The 20,035-nt window shown below is 47.8% G+C and overlaps 1 protein-coding gene and 1 long non-coding RNA gene across 3 annotated transcripts in view; one reads left to right on the top strand and one right to left on the bottom strand.

Moving 5' to 3' along the window:
• The window catches only part of KIF2C (kinesin family member 2C), a 20,002-nt gene extending 9,551 nt beyond the window's left edge, over positions 1-10,451 (top strand). For both annotated transcript variants that reach the window (XM_037149555.2, XM_037149554.2), the window contains 13 exons: positions 353-407; positions 501-663; positions 1,691-1,781; positions 2,034-2,097; positions 2,198-2,289; positions 3,071-3,213; positions 3,903-4,107; positions 4,217-4,327; positions 5,471-5,538; positions 5,888-5,993; positions 6,089-6,205; positions 9,581-9,704; positions 9,830-10,451. In XM_037149555.2, coding sequence (XP_037005450.1) covers positions 353-407; positions 501-663; positions 1,691-1,781; positions 2,034-2,097; positions 2,198-2,289; positions 3,071-3,213; positions 3,903-4,107; positions 4,217-4,327; positions 5,471-5,538; positions 5,888-5,993; positions 6,089-6,205; positions 9,581-9,704; positions 9,830-9,912 — 1,422 coding nt within the window. In that variant the 3' untranslated portion in view covers positions 9,913-10,451. The remainder of the gene's footprint in view (positions 1-352; positions 408-500; positions 664-1,690; positions 1,782-2,033; positions 2,098-2,197; positions 2,290-3,070; positions 3,214-3,902; positions 4,108-4,216; positions 4,328-5,470; positions 5,539-5,887; positions 5,994-6,088; positions 6,206-9,580; positions 9,705-9,829) is intronic.
• LOC119052353 (uncharacterized) lies at positions 10,443-20,035 on the bottom strand. Its single transcript, XR_005083106.2, has 3 exons — positions 19,794-20,035; positions 17,167-17,249; positions 10,443-10,656 (listed from the first exon to the last, which is right to left on the bottom strand). It is a non-coding gene; the product is annotated as an uncharacterized LOC119052353 (long non-coding RNA).

Genomic DNA, 20,035 nt, shown 5'->3' with positions numbered 1-20,035 from the left:
TGGTGCTCAATCCACTGAGCCACACCAGCCAGGGTGAGAGTGTGATCTTTATAAACTCCCTCCCATTCCCACCCTGCCCTCTTTCATAGGTTGGCTAAATTCCTGCTAATAATCATGAAAGTGTGCTGAAACCTGTAGACAGCACAGTGAGAAGACTGGGGGAAAGTTCAGAGATACCCTCTTGTGCTCTTGAGTAACTAATGGGACAGGCAGGGTTCTATTATTAGATCTTGGCCCCTGACTGGGCCAGACTGGGGATTGCGGGGGTGCGGGGGAGGCTCTGGAGAAGCTTCTTTATTTAATACTGCCCTCACCTTTAATTGGTTGGTTGTCTCCTCTCATCCTCCTGAAGATCGAAGAGCATAGGATATGCGTTTGTGTGAGGAAACGCCCGCTGAATAAACAAGGTAAACTTCATTCGGTCAGAAAGCGGCTTGGGAGTGGCCGAGGGTTCCTGTGTCCAGGAAGCATCCCCTGAAAATACTCTCCTCCTTCCTCAGAATTGGCCAAGAAAGAAATAGACGTGATTTCTGTTCCTAGCAAGTGTCTGCTCTTTGTACACGAGCCCAAGTTAAAAGTGGACTTAACAAAGTATCTGGAGAACCAGGCCTTCTGCTTTGACTTTGCATTTGATGAAACAGCTTCAAATGAAGTCGTCTATAGGTGGGTCCCTTGGCTCTTTGCCCCGCCCCCAGCATCCCCTTTGGTCTTCTCCGTGCAAGACAGTGTGGTAACGCTGCTCACAGGCGTGCTGAGCTCTAAAACCCTTCCTGGCCTCCCCTCATGTTCACCTTGGAGCGGCTATCACATGGAGTTGGGTCTGGTTCCTGGGCTGCCATATGCCATTTTGCAGCTTTAGCAGCGCGTCCTTGAATGGCTCAGACATGGTTACCCATTGCATTCTCCAAGGCTGGTCTGGGCAGGCTTCGGGGGTGCTTCCAGTGTCTTATGCAGCCACCCCATCACCCACTCAGCAAACTCTAGGACTACTCTGTCTAATATAGCACCTACTAGCCTATGTGGCTGTTTAATAAAACTTAAATAAAATTAAAAGTTCAATTCTTCAGTCACACAAGCCACATTTCAAGTTCTTGAAAGCCACATGTGGAAGTGGCTACTATTGGACAGCACAGATATGGAATATTTCCACCATCACAGGAAGTTCTACTAGATAACACTGCTCTAAACCAGAAGCCGACCAACTTCTGCGCCATTCTTGGCTCAATTCCTTTTTATAGGACTCTCAGACCTAGAATGGTTTTTATGTCTTTAAAGGATTGTTTTAAAACAATGTGACAGACTGATGTGGCCCACAAAGCCTACAATAGTTTAGACTTCTAAATATTTAGAAGGTTCCCTCTGATCCTGGTACCCTGTCGTATGCTGGAAGTCAGCTGCTAAGTTCAGGCTTTCATCTTATGTCTCCAGAGTCAGCGGAGGGGCTGGCAGCTCAGGGTGTGGGCCATCAGCTTGCTCTTGGCAAGTCAGGCCAGCCCCCTTCAGTCAGTTAGGAGGGTTTCAGATTTGTAAGTGGGGCCAGGGTCAGGTTGGGACCACTTTGCAGGAAAGGATTACTAGTGCTCTGAAGGAGGGATCGAGGACCCAGGAATTCAGTGGAAGGGCAGCAGGACCATGTCCCGGGGGCACATTTTGGTCAGAGATGTACACTCTTCCCTATCCTTTCTCCTAGGTTCACAGCAAGGCCACTGGTACACACAATTTTCCAAGGTGGAAAAGCAACATGTTTTGCATATGGTCAGACAGGAAGTGGCAAGACACACGTGAGTATTTAGGCATGGCCGGGCATGAGTTTGCCCATGAGGCGACAGGTTTCTGAAAAAGAAGACAGTGAGTTTCTTGTAGAAAATCCCCTCTGTGCAGAGCCCCATCACCACATAGGCTTGCTGCGCTGGGTGCAGAGAGAGGCCTTAGCAGGTCCAGCCTCCTGGCTCCGGTGTGGCCTGTGGAGCCAGTAGTGCTCTTGCCTAGGCCAAGCTCCCTTTACCAAAGTCTTTTGCCCTTTTCCTTTGCAGACTATGGGCGGAAACCTCTCTGGGAAAGCCCAGAATGCATCCAAAGGGATCTATGCAATGGCCTGTAAGTAGTGTGTTCCATTGTGTTCCGATCCGTAGTGTATAAGTAGTGGGGTTGGGCACAGAAAGCAGGCTGCTAACTTAATCCATGATCTCTTCCATAGCCCAGGACGTCTTCCTCCTGAAGAATCAGCCCCGTTACCGGAACCTGGGCCTGGAAGTCTATGTGACATTCTTTGAGATTTATAATGGGAAGGTAGCTGCCAAGGAGACCCTGTGTATGCTGTTGGGGCCCCAGAACTCTAAAAGCTGAAGTTGGCTAGAAATGGTAGAAGCCCAGCAATCTGTGAGCCGTGAGGCTTTTGGGCCACTGTGCCCTTCCAGGTCGGGGGAGGGGGTCACCAAATCCCCTGATGGTGGGACCAAGCTCAGCAAGGATGGCAGGAATACTCCTCAGAGCCTCTTCTTAGGTGGGGGTTTGCCCCGCGTGTGCCCGTGCTCCCTCCACCCACCTCTTTCATAACTCTTCTTCCTTTGGTCACACATATGTATTCTCATATTCATCCTTCCTCTCTCATTTCCAACCCTCGTCTGTGTGTGAATAAATAAATACACATCTGTTTTTACAGAGTTGTCTGTCCCACTTAGAGCAGGATCTAGATAGTAATAATAGCTAATGTTGATCATTAATGTGACGTGTGCTAAGCACTATTCTAAGCACTTGTTTCAATTCATTTGTTAATCACAACACCCTACAAGGAAGTATTACTGTCGCTATTCTGCAGATGAGAAATAAGCCTAGAGTGAGTGGTTAAGGACTATCCAGGCTCACGCAGCTAGTAAAGTAGCAGAGTTGCGTCACACTGAGGCAGCCCAGTTTAGAAACCACGCCCTCTGCTAGTCTACCCAGCTCAGCCTCTGCGTGCCTTTCCTGCTGCCTGCCCTTGTCTACACTGGGACAGTCCCTGACGGAGGGCGGAGGCAGGTGGGGTGCCCGGTGCCCGATGCCCTTAGCCTTGTTCCCCTGCCTGGCACAGCTGTTCGACCTGCTCAACAAGAAGGCCAAGCTGCGCGTTCTGGAGGACGGGAAGCAGCAGGTGCAGGTGCTGGGGCTGCAGGAGCACCTGGTGAGCTGTGCTGACGACGTCATCAAGATGATCGACATAGGAAGTGCCTGCAGGTCAGAACTCTGGTGAGGGGAAGGGGCCACCTCCTAATGCCCAGTTCAGGGGTCAGAGATTAGCCCTGAGCCTGCTGTGGTTTCACAGAGGCCCTCAGGTTCTCCGCCTTGGGGAGGGCTGCAAAGGCCTCTGCAGTAAGGGGCCACAAAGAGGCTCATCAGGAGCAACGCGAAATGTCTTTACTGTTCCCTCCCTCCGTCATGGGAGACAGGAGCTCTGGGTCTGTTTTAGGCTGGAAGTGCTGGGGCCACAGCCCCCACGCAGAGGTGGGGAAGTGCTCTTCGTCCGGGGCCCTGGGCGTGGTACAGTGGAGTGCCGGGTAGGTTTCGGAGGCCCTCAAGTTTTGGCAAATGGTTCATGACAACCCCTCGTTCCCTTTGTGCCTGGGAACAGAGGCAGCTCATCTTTCCCCTTGTTTTTGGGGGCCCTCAGGTGTGGCCAGGCCCCTAGCACAGAATCCAGTACTGTGGCCGCCGGGAAAACTGACTAGGTCCAGAGCAGGAGGGAGAGCTTCTACCCAGGGAGAAGGCAGAACAGAAAGACAAAGATACAGGACTTCTTAGACTCTTGATCTGTGTCCCCCTCTAACAGGGACTCACTGCTGCAGCCCAGGGTACCTTGGACGGGGTACCATGGTGGCTGGTGGCCGCAGGAGCTCATGGCCTTTCTTTGCCCTCCTTTACCATAGGACCTCCGGGCAGACATTTGCCAACTCCAACTCTTCCCGCTCCCATGCCTGCTTCCAGATTCTTCTTCGAGCCAAAGGGAGAGTGCATGGCAAGTTCTCTTTGGTGGATCTGGCAGGGAATGAACGAGGTGCAGACACTTCCAGTGCTGACCGGCAGACTCGAATGGAAGGCGCAGAAATCAACAAAAGTCTTCTGGCTCTGAAGGTAGCAGGGGCTAGCTAGAGGGGGCTGGTCTGGGGGACAGCTGGTGGAGGGAGGAAGTGGGCAGCATGAGAGGAAGGAAGGGACCTCAGCTGCACCTGCTGCCCCACAGGAGTGCATCAGGGCCCTGGGACAGAACAAGGCTCACACCCCGTTCCGAGAGAGCAAGCTGACACAGGTGCTGCGGGACTCCTTCATCGGGGAGAACTCAAGGACCTGTATGGTGAGTAGGGGAGCTTTTAGTCCTGTCCTCAGCAGAGGCCCAGTGCCCTTGGCTGTCTGGGTTTCTGCCCTCTAACTTGACTGAGTTTTACCCCCTGCCTTTCAGTATCAAGCTCTTCTTTGACTATCTCTATGTACTCCCTGTAGTGTATGTCTGTGCCACTCTGGGTTTGGGGGAGGTCATTCCTCCCTTACCTGGTGGAAAGGTAAGAATTCTGAAGGCAGACCTTTGGGGAAGCAGGAGAGGCAAGTTCTGGCTGGTGTGGCTTAGTGGATTGAGTGCCGGCCTACAAACCAAAGGGTCATCGGTTCAATTCCCTGGGTTTCTGGCTGGGTCCCCACTAGGGAGTGTGTGAGAGGCAACCACACATTAATGTTTCTTTCTCTCCCTTCCTCTTTCTCTAAAAGTAAAGAAATAAAAATCTAAAAAAGAAAAGAAAGGGTCATAGCCTTGAATGGCTTTTTGTCCCTTCCTTATTTTAACCATAAGCCCTTCTAGGTAGAGTCTGCCGTACCTCCCCTCAAGGGAATACCCTCTCCCCTCTCTGCTGGGGAAGATAGCGATTTCTGACTAAATCTAAACCCTTCTCCTTGAGACATTATCTCTGAGCCAGCCTGGGCAACTGAGGGTTCCAGCAGGAGCCACAGCGCCTAAAGGTGTGACCTTGGTTTGAGGAATGGGTCAGTAAAGAGCTAAAGAAGGAGGGGGTAATAAGATGTACCTTTAAAGGCAGGGAATCGATTTCTAATTATACTTTTTAAAATTACACTTAGAAGAAAGAACAGGGAGAACAACGAGAAAGAGAGACACCAGTTTGGTTTTCCACTTACTTATGTATTCATTGGTTGCTTCTTGTGTGCACTCTGACTAGGTGTCAAACTCATAACCTTGGCATATCAGGATGATGCTCCAACCGAGCCACCTGGCCAGGGCAGAAACCAATTTTTAAAGAGCTTTAATCTGCAGCACCCATGGAGCAAGTTGCCTTGCGCAGAATGGGTGCTAAATGAGCTCTCCCTTCAACACCATCTGGACGTCAGTTGGTTGGAGAGACTCCTCTTCGCAGCCTCTCCCCTTGGTCCCCGACCTCTCTCCCTTTCCCTATGGTCCCCAACCTTTAACCACCCATTCCCTCTTTTGCAGATTGCCATGATCTCACCAGGCATAAGCTCCTGTGAATACACTTTAAATACACTAAGATATGCAGACAGGTACCAGTATCTATGGCCAGGTGGGGCAGGGAACAGGGTGTGGGAGTAGGGAAATGAATGGCAGAGATGAAAGAGGGAAGAGGCTGTGGGGTTAAGTGCCTACTGTCTACTCTTCTGTGATTCAGTGAATCTGAGGCTCAGGAGTTCGGATATGATGCTAGGTCTGCCCCAAACCTCTCCAGGCCCCGGTAGGGAGTCAGCATGCTTGACAGATTTTTTCTAGGCCAAAGGCAAAGGCTGCTTCCTCCATCCCCTTAGAAGCCTCAAGCCTGACAGTCTTAAGTGGTACAGCATGGTTGGTACAGCCAAGGAGGTTGCTATGGAATCTGAGACTTTCTTGTTTCCTCAGGGTCAAGGAGCTGAGCCCCCACAGTGGGCCCATTGGGGAGCAGCCAGTTCAGATGGAAATAGAAGAGACAGAAGCCAGCTCGAATAGCTCCCTGACCGCAGACAATGTAAGTGGCAGGGTGGGGCCAAGCCGGACAGAACCATGGCTCGCTCAGATGGGAACTGGGCCATACTGTTGTATCTCTCCTTTCGGCCCCCTTAGTTTTCCAAGGAAGAAGAAGAAGAACTGTCTTGCCAGATGTCCGGCTTTAATGAGGCCATGAACCAGATCAGGGAGCTCGAGGAGAGGGCTGTGGAAGAGCTGAAGGAGATTATACAGGTGGGAAGTTGGCCCTGGCCTGGGAGGGACTAGATACCACCCTGGCCCAGACCTGCAGCTGCACTCAGCACCGTGCCTCGAATGCGACCTGGGCTTTGCTCCCACAGGTGTTCACGTCGGCATGGCAAGAGGCAATCCTCTACCCCAGCATTCCCTAATTCTTCACCTATTCGTCTACCTGCTCTTCTTAGGCAACTAATACCACACCTTTTTCAGTCTGGCACACATAGGCTTTCCTCTGTCCTTCTAGCTGGAACTACTCTCTCTTCGTCATGCTTCTTTTTTTTTAAATATATTTTATTGATGATGCTGTTACAGTTGTCCCATTTCCCCCTCTTCATCCCCCTCCACCTGGCACACCCCCTCCCACCCACATTCCCCTGCTTTACACATGTCCATGTGTCATAAGTTCTTTAGCTTCTACATTTCCCACACTACTCTTGCTCTCCCCCATCTATTCTCTCCCCACTGCCTATGCTACTTATTTTCTGTACCTTCTCCCCCTCTCTTCTCCCCCCACTCCCCTCTTGCTAACCCTCCATGTGATCTGCATTTCTGTGGTTCTATTCCTGTTCTGGTTTTGTTTGCTTAGTTTGCTTTTAGGTGTGGTTGTTAACAACTGTGACTTTGCTGTCTTTTTACTATTCATATTTTTTTTAACCTTCTTTTTCATAGGTAAGTCCCTTTAACATTTCATACAATAAGGGCTTGGTGATGATGAACTCCTTTAACTTGAGCTTATCTGAGAAGTACTTTTATCTGCCCTTCCATTCTAAATGAAAGCTTTACTAGTTAGAGCAATCTTGGATTTAGATCCTTGCCTTTCATGAGTTGGAATACTTCTTTCCAGCCCCTTCTTGCCTGTAAGGTTTCTTTTGAGAAATCAGCTGAGTCTGATGGGGACTCTTGTAGGTGACTGTCCCTTTATCTCTTGCTGCTTCTAGAATTCTCTCCTTTATTTTAAACTTGAGTAATGTAATTATAATATGCCTCAGTGTGTTCCTCCTTGGGTCCAATTTCTTTGAGATTCTCTGAGCTTCCTGGACTTCCTGGAAGTCTATTTCCTTTGCCAGATTGGAGAAGTTCTCCTTTATTATTTGTTCAAATAAGTTTTCCACTTGTTGCTCTTCTTCTTCCCCTTCTGGTACCCCAGTAATTCAGATGTTGGAATGTTTAAAGATGTCCTGGAGCCTCCTAAGCCTCTCATTTTTTTGAATTCTTATTTCTTCATTCTTTTCTGTCTGGTTGTTTCTTCCTTCTGGCCCACTCCATTGATTTGAGTCCCAGTTTTCTTCCCATCACTATTGGTTCCCTGTGCATCTTCCTTCATTTCACTTAGTGTAGCCTTCATTCTTTCATCTAATTTGTGACCAAAATCAACCAGTTCTGTGAGCATCCTGATCACAAGTGTTTTGAACTGTACATCTGATAGGTTGGCTATTTTTCACTTAGATATATTGGCTCTGGGAATTTGATTTGTCCTTCCGTTTGAGCCTTTTGGTTTGGTTTGGTTTGGTTTGGTTTGGGTCTGGTCATTATTGTTATGTAGTGAGAGGCGGAACCTTAGGTGCTCACCAGGGCGGGGCAAACCAGTTGCTGGGTTGTGATGCCGTATGTGGGGTGGGGTCAGAGAAGGAACAGTGGCACTTGCTCTGCTCTCTGATTTCGGTCCCCTCTGCTGCTTCCCACAAGCAAATTGGGCCGTTCTGGTGCTGGTTCCCAGGTGGGTGGACTTGTGTACGTTCTAGGACTCTGAGGGTCTCTCCAACAAACTCTTTTGAGGCTGGGAGTGTCTCCTGGCACCTCATCCCCCACAGGTGTTTTCAATCAGTGCCTTTAGGCTTTATTTCCTGGCGCCCCGGGAAATTTCGCTGGGGCCCTGGGTTGCACAGTCTGTCTCGCTGCCCATTTTCATCTGGTTTATCTGCGCTCAAACGTGTGACCGCAGTCAGCCAGCCACCCTCACTGGGTCTGCTCATGGCCACCTGTATACCCAGGTTCGCCAGCCACCTTTTTCCTGCCTTGACCCCTCTCTGCTGGCCACCGCCTCTGCCCCTCTTACTGGTCTGGGTGAATGGTTGTCAGACTTCCGTACAGTTTAATTTTCTGTCAGTCCTGGTTGTTTTTTTGTTTCTAAATTTTTGTTGTCCTTAATTTTGGTTGGGTGAGGAGGCACAGTGTGTCTACCTACCTCTGGGTTTGGGGGAGGTCATTCCTCCCTTACCTGGTGGGAAGGAAACTACAGAATTCTGAAGGCAGACCTTTGGGGAAGCAGGAGAGGCAAGTTCTGGCTGGTGTGGCTTAGTGGATTGAGTGCCGGCCTACAAACCCAAGGGTCTGCATTGTGGCTGGAAGTTACCATGCTTCTGATTGGAGGTTTTGGAAAGCGGTTTATATGAAGGGACCTTGTTATTCGGTGAGTGTTCAGTGAGTGTGTTCTCTATGCCAGCTCCTGTACTGAGGCCAAGGACCAAAACTATGAAGTATGGATAGTAGACCCTAAAATAAGACTTGCTCAATCCTGATTCTTCTATTTACAAGCCGACTTCCTTGTGAAAGTCATTTAGGTTCACTAGGCCTCAAACTGAAGGGCCACTGGTTCGATTCCCAGTCAGGGCACATGCCTGGGTTATAGGCCAGGTCCCCAGTTAGGGGCATGCCAGAGGCAACCCATCATTGTGTCTCTTGTGCATCAATGTTTCTCTTCCCCCTCTAAAAATAAATAAATAATCTTTTAAAAAACTGGCCTTATGGTTCATACCAGAGGCCCAGACTCTGTTCAGCGGGCAGTGGATGTCGTTGGAGGAAGTGGAGGGGTGCCGCGGTCGCGTCGCTGTAGCCACAGTGTGGTTTGGTTTGGGGACATGGGGAGAGTGAAGAGAGGCAGTTGGGAGTTGAGGGCCATTGGGAGGTCGTTAGAGATGCTGGTACCTAGACTGAGTGTGGCATTGGCCATGGGACTGCGGTAAGGGCAAAAGATTCAAGAACCATGTAAAGGGTGGACTTGGTAGGATTTGGGGACAAGAAAGGTAGAAGAATTAAGTTGTTGCTCAGATTTCTGGCTTGGGCTTCAAGACAGAGCATAGCATTCATTTGACATAATAGGGATAAGAGGTGGGGATAAGGGGACTAAATGGTAATGGGGGAAAATACAATAAAACAAATGAAGAGACAGGAAGGAGTTTGGGGTAGGGAAGAGGATGAATTCAGTCTGGGTACTTCTACAGGAGAGAGTCAGGAGGCAGGGTGAGGGCCATGCCTAGAGGAATGGGCTTCTCACCCAGGCGTCTGCTTTGAAGCAGGGACTCAGGAATGATTTGCTAAATTGGTTTGGTCCTTGTTTGAACTGACAAGGTCATCCCTGTGCCGTTGCAGCGAGGGCCAGGCTGGCTGGAGCTCTCCGAGATGACTGAACAGCCAGACTACGACCTGGAGACCTTTGTGAACAAGGCAGAGTCTGCCCTGGCCCAGCAAGCCAAGCACTTCTCAGCCCTGCAAGGTGGGTGCAGCTGGGTGGGATACGGCAGGATGGGGCCTCTGTAGGTGATGGCAGCTCTGCCCTGAGGGAATGGGGCCTCTGACACAGAGACTAACCCCGAGTACATCACCCCCCCTTCCTTCCAGATACCATCAAGGCCTTGCGCCTGGCCATGCAGCTGGAAGAGCAGGCCAGCAAACAAATGAGCAGCAAGAAACGGCCCCAGTGACGACTGCAAATAAAAGATGCTTGGTTTCACGCCAGCCTTTTCACCATCTAATCCCTCCCCAGTGAACTTTGGGCTCAGGTTCTGAGCTGGAACAGGCTTTGGTAAATGCCAAGTATTGGGGCATCAGGGCCAGGACAGACGGGGAGGGCATCAGTGAGTGGGGCACTCCTTTTCCTCAACCGTAGCCTTGAAGGGAGCAAGGGTGGGAGAATGGGACTTTTAACTGTCCTGTGTGGCCCTTCTCTCCCAGCGGGGAAGGCTGGTGGCACAGTTCTCCCTAGGTCGGCATTCCTCCTGTGTGGGCTGGCCGCTGGTGGAGAACTCCCTGTGGTTGTCCTGGCTCTGGGCAGAGGCAAGGAGCCTTAGTCCAGCTCTGCTGGCTGTGGCCTGCCATCCACACCCTTGGTCTGGGCACTAATATGTCTTGTACTTTAGAAGTTTCTAGAACCTCTTTCTTGCTGTTTTTTTGAGGTCCAAGAGGATCCCTGTTGTTTTCTGTTTTTACATTGTGTCTAACAATAAAGAACGGGGGAAAAGCAGTCTCTTGAGTGGTGTGTGGGAAGGGCCTGGGATGTGCCTGAACCCCCGGGCACTAGGAACACTGCACCTCCCGCAATGCCGGTAGAGCAGTGCGGTTCCGTGCTCTACCCAGAGCCACACCGCGCTTACGTGACACGTTGCAGACCCCAGCCTGTCTTGTTTAGTGACCTCACTGGGCCCCAGGTCCCGTCCTGGGAACAGGAGCTGTAAGCAGAAAGGAGATGGTGCTCCGTCAGTTACAGTCCACTCAGCGCATGTTCGATTCTGTGAGGTTTTCAGCTGCTGTGATGATGGGGAGATCCCAGCTGGGCCAAGGACATCAGACTTCGTCTTCCCAGCCCTTTGACCCTCAAAATGGTTTGATTTGCCCCTTGCCAAAAAAAAGGTTCTGTGGGAACACAGAAGAAAGCACTTGGCTTGCTACGCAAAAAAGGATTTCAATTTGGTCTTGAAATATAAGAAGTTTCCTGGGTAGACTGAGGGACCAAACAGGGTTCAGACAGTCTGGGGACTAGAGGACTCCATATTCAGTGTCACCAGTGTGCCACTAAAGGACCTTTTGTCTCAGAGTCACACAACCCAATGTGTTTTAGAAAGGTCTCGGGAGATGTGTGGGGAGCTGGGGGCACGTGGGCAGAAACTCAGAGAGGGCTGTCCCACAGGTCCAAGTTCTGGCCTTCTACGCCTTGGCTACTTCATGTGTGAAACGGTATTCTCGACCTTTCGGTGAGGGAATGCATGGATTTCAAGTACCATTCAACAGCCAAATATAAGACCTGATTTCAGAAATTTAGCTGAATCAGATGTCTGACAGAAATGTCACCAGCTCTAAGGACTTTAAAGCTTCCAGATAACCTTAATTTCCCCTTCACCTGTAAAGTGTGGCCAGCATTACTGGCCTCACAGGAGTGAAAAGATGAACGAAGGCCACCAGCCCACACCTGACTACCTTCTCACCTGGATGACCATCCGAATCCCTAACTGGTCTCCTGTCTGGATTCTTTTTTTTTTTTTTAAGTATTTTATTTATTTTTACTCAAGAGGGGAAGGGAGGGATAAAGAGAGGAAGAGAAACATCAATATGTGGTTGCCTCTCGCACCTGCCACTGGGGACCTGGATTTCAACCCAGGCATGTGCCCTGACTGGGAACTGAACCAGCAACCCTCTGATTCACAGGTCAGCGCTCAATCCACTGAGCCACACCAGCCAGGCCTCCTGTTTGAATTCTTAACTCCAGTGACCTCCCCAACCAGTCAGAAAAATCCTTATGTTATTCCCTGCTTGGAACCCCTTAATAGCATCCCCTTGCACAACGGATAGATTCTGAATTGCCCCCCCCTCCACTCCTAGCCCCTGCTGGTGTGGCTCAGTGGATTGAGTGCTAGCCTGCACGCCATAAAGTCACCAGTTCAATTCCCAGTCAGGGCACATGCCTGGGTTGCAGGCCAGACCCCCTGTTGAGGGTAGGCAAGAGGCAACAATTGATGTAACTCCCATATCAATGTTTCTCTTCCTCTCTCCCTCTCTCTTTAAAAATACATAAAATAAAATCTTAAAAATTCTGAATGCCGGACTCCCGCCAAGATGGAGGCGTAGGTGGACCCACCTTGCTTCCTTGCACAACCAAATCTAAGAACAACTATTTTTAACAACGATTAACACAACCAGACCACACAGAAAATCAACAATACGGAGTCCGAAAAAAGGACGAAATGCTCGGCTAAACGGGTAAGAGGGGTGAAGCCAGCAGCAGAGCCAGTTGACCAAAAAGATCCCTGACCTGGTGGCGTGCTAGCAGCTGAAGGCGTGGATCGTGGGCTAGCTACGGGCAGACACAGGGAAGAGGCGCGGCTGGCTGTCTGCGGTAGGTCGCGCATTTGCGTGCAGATAAACCAGTGAAGAGGCTAGCATTGAGACCGCACGGCGCGGGGCAGCAGGCTCGGACAGTTCTGCTTGGATAAACAGGCCGGGGCAAGTGGTGGGACGGGACAAACTGGGCTAGCGGAGAGGACCGCCATTGCTCCCTCTCTGACCCCGCCCACACACACAGCGTCACAAACCAGCGACCTGGGTGGCTCCGCCCTGGTAAACAACTAAGGCTTCACCCCTCTTACTTACCAGCGCAAACAGACCAAAAATGGCTTCAAGAACAACTCAGAGCCCCAGAGCCAATAAATCTAAGTGATGAGGAAATAGCCAAACTTTCAGATGCACAGTTCGAAACACTGGTTATCAGGATCCTCACAGAACTGGTTGATTTTAGTCACAAATTAGAGAAACATATGAAAGCTAAACTAATTGAAATGAATGGTAATGCAAAGGATACCAATAGTAATGGAAAGGAGTCTGGGAATCAAATCAATGGAGTGGACCACAAGAAAGAAAATACTGGCCAAACAGAAAAGAATGAAGAAACAAGAATTCAAAAAAATGAGGAGAGGCTTAGGAACCTCCAGGACATCTTTAAACGTTCCAACATTTGAATTATAGGGGTACCAAAAGGGGAAGAGTCACGAGTGGAAACCTTATTTGAACAAATAATAAAAGAGAACTTCCCCATTCTGGCAGAGGAAATAGACTTCCAGGAAGTCCAGGAAGCTCAGAGAGTCCCAAAGAAGTTGGACCCAAGAAGATACACACCGAGGCACATCATCGTTACATTAGCCAAGATTAAATTGGAGAGAATCCTAGAAGCAGCAAGAGATAAGGGGACAGTCACCTACAAAGGAGTCCCCATCAGACTGTCAGTGGATTTCTCAAAAGAGACATTACAGGCAAGAAGGGGCTGGAAAGAGGTATTCCAAGTCATGAAATCCAAAGACCTACAACCAAGATTGCTCTATCCAGCAAAGTTTTCATTTAGAATGGAAGGACAGATAAAGTGCTTCTCAGATAAGACCAAATTCAAGGAGTTCATCATCACCAAGCCCTTATTATATGAAATGTTAAAGGGATTTACCTAAGAAAAAGAAGTTAAAAAAACATGAACAGTGAAAGGACAGCAAACTCACAGTTATTAACAACCACACGTAAAACAAAAGCAAATTAAGAGGACAGCTGGATCAGGAGTGAATCATAGAAATGAAGATCACGTGGAGGATTAGCAACAGGGGAGTGGGAGAAGGAGAAGAAGGGGGGAGAAGGTACAGAAAATAAGCATAGACAGTAGATAGAAAATAGATAGGGGGAGGGTAAGAATAGTAGGGGAAATACAGAATCTAAAGAATTTGAGACATGTGTTCATGAACTAAAGGGGGAAATGGTGGGGGAGGGGCATGCAGGGTGGAGGGGGGAATAGAACAAATGTAATGGCATAATCAATAAAAAAGTTAAAAAAAAATTCTGAATGCCCCACTGTGGCATATTAGGCCCTGCCCAATCACCTCTTGTCTATTGGTCCAATGGGAATGTAATTTGGGCAGAACAGTTTGGTGGCTAAAAACCCAGCTTGTGAAGCTACACTACAAGGTGGGACCCTAGCTCTGTGACCTCAGAACCTGACATGGGTTGTTTAACCTTTAGTGCTGCCTGTGAAGTGGGGATAACGCTCGTAGAGTTATGAATACTGAGTTAATACACATACAGCAGTAAGTACAAGTTCACGTTTAAGAAGTGCTAGCTAGGCCCTGGCCGGTAGCTCAGCTGGTTGGAGCATTGTCCAAATATGCCAAGGTTTCGGGTTAGATCCCTGGTCAAGGCACATACAAGAATCAACCAATGAATGCATAACTGAGTGGAATAATAAATCAATGTATTAAAAAAGTGCTAGCTATTTAAGTACATAAGGACAAAGATTTTTGGTATATTTAATACTGTATCAACAATGTCTAAAACAAAGAATAAGCACACAATATATGTTTTTGAATGAATGAATGAATGAATGAATGAATACACCCTACCACTCACTGTTCTCCAACCATGCTGGCCTTTATTTCTGGAATATGTCAGAGCTCTTTTTTTTAAATAATAGCTTTATTGAGATACCATTCACATACCATAAGATTCACCCTTTTGCCCTGGCTGGAGTGGCTCAGTGGACTGAGCAGGGGCCTGCGAACCCAAGGGTCGCTGGTGTGATTCCCAGTCAGGGCGCATGCCTGGGTTTTGGGCCTGGTCCCCAACAGGAGGCACATGAGAGGCAACAGCACACTGATGTTTCCCTCTGTCTTCCTCCCTTCCCTTCTCTCTAAAAATAAAAAAGTCTCACTCTTTTAAAGTGCACAGTTCAGTAGTTTTTAGTGTACTTACTCACTTAATTGGGCAACTGCCCCGGCTGGTGCAGCTCAGTGGATTGAGTGCTGCTCTGCACACTGGTTTGATTCCTGGCCAGGGCGCACGCTGGGGTATAGGTTAGGTCCCCCCTTGGGGGCGTGCCAAGTGGCAACCAGTACATCACACATCAATGTTTCTCTCTTTCTCCCTCTCTTCCCTTCTCTCTAAAAATAAATAAAATCTTTAGCCGGGCAACCATCACCACTAATTCAAGAATGTTTTTATCGGGCCAAGATGGAGGCGTAGGTGGAAATGCTATACCTCCTCACGCAACCAAATTTAAGGACAACAAAGATTTAGAAACAAAAACACAACCAAAACAGACAGAAAATAGAACTTTACGGAAGTCCAACGACAACCGTTCATCCAGACCAGTAAGAGGGGTGGAATCGGCAGCCGGTGGAGAGGAGTTCTGGCAGGAAAAGGTGGTGGTTGGCAGAACTGGGTGCGGGGAGGAAACAAGGCATGCAAGGCGGTTGGCTGACCTTGGACACACATTTGCGCGCAGGTAAACCAGTCAAAAAAAAAAGGGCCATGAGACAGACTGTGCGACCCAGGGCCCCAGCGACAGGGATTAAAGCCTGAAATCACCAACTGGAAAAACTTTTGGGGTTGAGGTGCTGGAGAAGATCCCAGCCTCATGAGACATCATTAGAGAGACCCACAGGGTCCTTGAATGTACACAAGCCCACCCACGAGGAACCAGCACCAGAAGGGCCCAATTTGCTTGTGGGGAGCGGCAGAGTGGACTAAAATCCGAGAGAGAGCATGGAACAAGTACCATTACTTCCCCTCTGACCCTACCCCCACATACAGCATCACAACCCAGCAACTGGGTTGCCCCACCCTGGTGAACACCTAAGGCTCTGCCCCTCATACAAAACAGGCACGACAAGACCAAAACATTATGGCTGAAACAAAACAGATCAAAGCCCCAGAGCCAATACTTCTAAGTGACCAAGAGACAGCCAACCTATCAGATGCACAGTTCAAAACACAGATGATCAGGATGATCACAGAACTGGTTGATTTTGGTCTCATTTTAGATGAAAAAATGAAGGCTATGCTAAGTGAAATGAAGGAAGATACACAGGAAACCAACAGTGATGGAAAGAAAACTGGGACTCAAATCAATGGAGGGGACCAGAAGGAAGAAAGAAACAACCAAACAGAAAAGAACGAAGAAACAAGAATTTCAAAAAATGAGGAGAGGCTTAGGAACCTCCAGGACATCTTTAAACGTCCCAACATATGAATTACTGGGGTACCAGAAGGGGAAGAGGAACAGCAACAAGTGAAAAACTTATTTGACAAATAATAAAGAACTCCCCCAATCTGGAAAAAGAAATAGACTTCCAGGAAGTCCAGGAAGCTCAGAGAGTCCCAAAGAAGTTAGACCCAAGGAGGAATACACCAAGGCATATTATAGTTACATTAGCCAAGATTAAAATGAAGGAGAGAATCCTAGAAGCAGCATGAGATAAGGGGACAGTTACCTACAAAGAAGTTCCCATCAGACTGTCAGCTGATTTCTCAAAAGAGACCTTACAGGCAAGAAGGGGCTGGAAAGAAGTATTCCAAGTCATGAAAGGCAAGGATCTACATCCAAGACTGCTCTATCCAGCAAAGCTTTCATTTAGAATGGAAGGACAGATAAAGTACTTCTCAGATAAGGTCAAGTTAAAGGAGTTCATCACCAAGCCCTTATTTCATGAAATGTTAAAGGGACTTATCTAAGAAAAAGAAGATACAAAAGATGAACAGCGAAAGGACAGCAAACTCACAGTTATTAAGAACCACACCTAAAACAAAAACAAACTAAGTGGACAGCTAGATCAGGAGTGGAGCCACAGACATGCAGATCACATGGAGGGTTAGCAAGAGGGGAGTGGGAGAAGGAGAAGGGGAGAGAAGGTACAGAGAATAAGTAGTATAGGCAGTGGGGAGAGAATAGATGGGGCAGGGCAAGAGTAGTGTGGGAACTGTAGAAGCTAAAGAACTTATGACATATGAACATGAATTAAAGGGGGGAAATGTGGGGAGAGGGGTGTGCAGGCGGGGAGGGGAATGAAGGGAGGAATGGGACAATTGTAATAGCATAATCAATAAAATATATTTTTAAAAAAGAATGTTTTGCCCCGGCTGGTGTAGATTAGTGGATTGAGCACAGGCCTGCGAGCCAAAGGATCTCGATTTGATTCCCAGTCGGGGCACATGCCTGGGTTGCAGGCCAGTTCCCAGCAGGGAATGCACAAGAGGCAACCATACATTGATGTTTCTCTCCCTCTCTCCTTCCCTTCCCCTCTAAAGATAAATACATAAAATATTTCTTAAAAATAAAAAAAAAGAATGTTTTTACCACCCAAAAAGAAACCCCGTGCCCATTAGCTTTCACCCCCAATTCACGACCCTTCATTGTCAATGAAGGCCGAGAAGCACACCTGTCCCACATCTGGGGAACTGCAGTGTCGTCCTGCTCCACTTGAGGGGGCCGACAAGGAAAAGTCCTCTGAGAATCAGGTTTCTGTTAGAAGGCAAAGGAAACATTCAGAAAGCAAAATTTAGAGAAGGTTAAAGAGGATTTGTTTTCTAATGAATAACACAGGACATAATCAGATTTTAGGCTATGGATGGTAAGAAACCTGTTTTTATATACCAGGTTTATAACTGTGTCCTGATTAGAATGTGGGTGATGAAGGTTTATAACTGTGTCCTGATTAAAATGTGGGTGATGGGGAGAAAAATTTTTAAGGTGACTAATGAGAAAAGGGCCAAAGGCCTAATATGATCAGTGTTCATATTAGGTCTCAGAGCAAACATAATGGTGGCCAGCTAGGGTGTCAGAGAGGGGCAGGAGAGAGGTTCTCTCCAGGATGACATGGAGTCACACAGCCCCGATTCCTGGGTCTCCCAGCCCCTGGTAAGAAATTTAGATTGTATTACAAATGTGCCGGAAAGCCAGGAGAAGGCTGAAGACACAGAAGAAAGAAGGGATAACGTTAGGAGAATCCCTTCCAATGAATGGGGTAGGATCTGGAAGTAAAAGGGCCTATTTGTCAGGCAATTTATTGCTTTAAAAAACTGCCCTCCGCTCTGTGTTCCTTTTCAGCCGTCACCATAATTTTCTCCTCCTCTTTAAACTTCTCAAAACATTATCTACATGTACTCATTTTTAATTTCCCCATTTCAAGTTTTTGAAAAAAACTAATCACATTTTTGTTCACTCCATTGCACAGAAACTACTCTTGCCAATGACACTCAATCATCCAACAATCGCTTTTAGTGTTCCTTTTTAAAAAGAGATTTATTTTTAGAGAAGGGGGGGAGGGAGAAAAACGTTGACCAGTTGCCACTTGTACGCACCCCGACTGGGGAGTGTACCCACACGAGCTCCGACCGGGAATTGAACCAGCAATGATGCCCACCTGAGCCACACAGCCAAGGTGGTCTTCCTTTTAACTAGACATCACAGGGGCCTAAGACCATGACATGACCCTCACCCTGTACTGTCACACGAATTGCTCCTTTTGGCTTCTTTTCTCTATCTGGACTTAAATGTTGCCATTCCTCACACCTTGGGCCTAGGCCTTCTCCTTATATTTCTAGTTTGTTTTTCTACTTGCATAACCTTTTCAAAAAAATATTTTATTTACTTAATTTTAGAGAGAGGAAGGGAAGGAGAGGGAAACATCAATGTGTGGTTGCATCTCATGCACCCCCAACTGGGGATCTGGCCCACAACCCAGACATGTGGCCTGACTGGGAACTGAACTGGGGACTCTTTGGTTCACAGGCCCATGCCCAATCCACTGAGCTATACCAGCCAGGGTTCTTCTTGCATTTCTTTATGGTATAATTTGGCACATTGCTGTGCATTGACTGGGCCCATGAACTGGGTGGTTTTTATGTTTGTGTTTGAAAAAAAATTCAAAAGCATATTTCATAACAAATCCCAGTATCCATAAAGTTTTATTGGAGCACAGCCATATCCATTGGTTTACCTTTGTCTATGGCTGTGACACAGACCCTGCAGCCCACAAAACCTATTTACCCTTTATAGGAAGTTTGCCTTATGCTGTTTCCATAGATTACATTCATACTGGTAGCATTAATTACCATTTACATAACCAATGAAACCCAAAAATAATGTATGTCCAGATATCTTATAAGGATAAACAACATGAACATTCAGCTGCCTGTTGTCAGGGACAGGGAGAACTCCCCTCTTTCATCTTCTTACATCTTATGGCTGGACTAACAACAAAAAAATGAAATTGATATAAGGCTAGATTAATAGGAGAAAAAGTAATTTAACATGTGCACATGGGAGAATCACAATATGACATTCAGATAATAAAATGAGGCTCCGACAAATGATCAAGCCAGGCATCTTTTAACATTAGATATAAATTTGTGAGAAACTGACAGGACAAAGGAAGTTAGGGCTAAGCTACTCTTGGATGGTATTTACACAGACTGTTTGGCTCTGAGCTGTAAACTCTATCAATAACCGGCGCCTTTCAGGTGCAGGGAGGACACCTTTCACATGGGACTTTCCTGCATTCGAGGGAAAGTCAAGGTGCTCTTCTGCTTATCGAGTAACTTTATTTTCTTTTTTTAAGATTCTATTTATTTATTGAGAGGAGAAACATCAATGTGAGGTTGCCTCTCTTGCGCCCCCTACTGGGTGGGCACTTGGCCGGCAACCCAGGCATGTCCCTGGACTAGAAATCGAACCAGAGACCCTTTGGTTTGCAAGCTCGCGCTCAATCCACTGAGCCACACCAGCCAGGGCTCAAGTAACTTTAATTAAAGTAACCAATATGCCATTATGTGATTGTTTGGGGATGGCTTTTCTTGGGCCTCAACATTCTCATTCTCATTCCTACTTACACGAGTCACCAAGATCTCAAAACATGTCCAGCACAGCTCCTTACCTTGGCCTACCCACCCCGCTTCCGTAAAAATGGCCCCAATATTCATCCAATTGGTAACTGAGTTACTGGACATCCTTGACATACCTTCCTCTCCTTAAACTCCTACATCTAATTTCTCACCAAATTCTTACATTTCTACTGCCTTTCACCCTCTTCCACCGCATCCGCATCCACGTCTCTCATCCAGGACCACTGAAAAAGCTTCTAAAACGAGTCTTTTCACAAGATAAACAAAGCCAGGCTACTTCCCCTTGACTGTGCCCCAGATGAGCCTTCAACCTCCAGCAAACCTCGCACAGCACTTCCCAACACAAGTTTTCGCTCGGATTTCAGAGCTCAGAACAGCTTTTCAAGCCAGGGGGCCCCCGCGCGG

This window comes from Artibeus jamaicensis, unplaced genomic scaffold, assembly GCF_021234435.1.
Source record: "Artibeus jamaicensis isolate MK-2021 breed Jamaican fruit bat unplaced genomic scaffold, CSHL_Jam_final scaffold_847, whole genome shotgun sequence".
In the NCBI taxonomy this organism is placed as follows: domain Eukaryota; kingdom Metazoa; phylum Chordata; class Mammalia; order Chiroptera; family Phyllostomidae; genus Artibeus; species Artibeus jamaicensis.
Note: the sequence above shows the minus strand (reverse complement) of the source record. Positions and strands in the feature narration are given on the sequence as shown.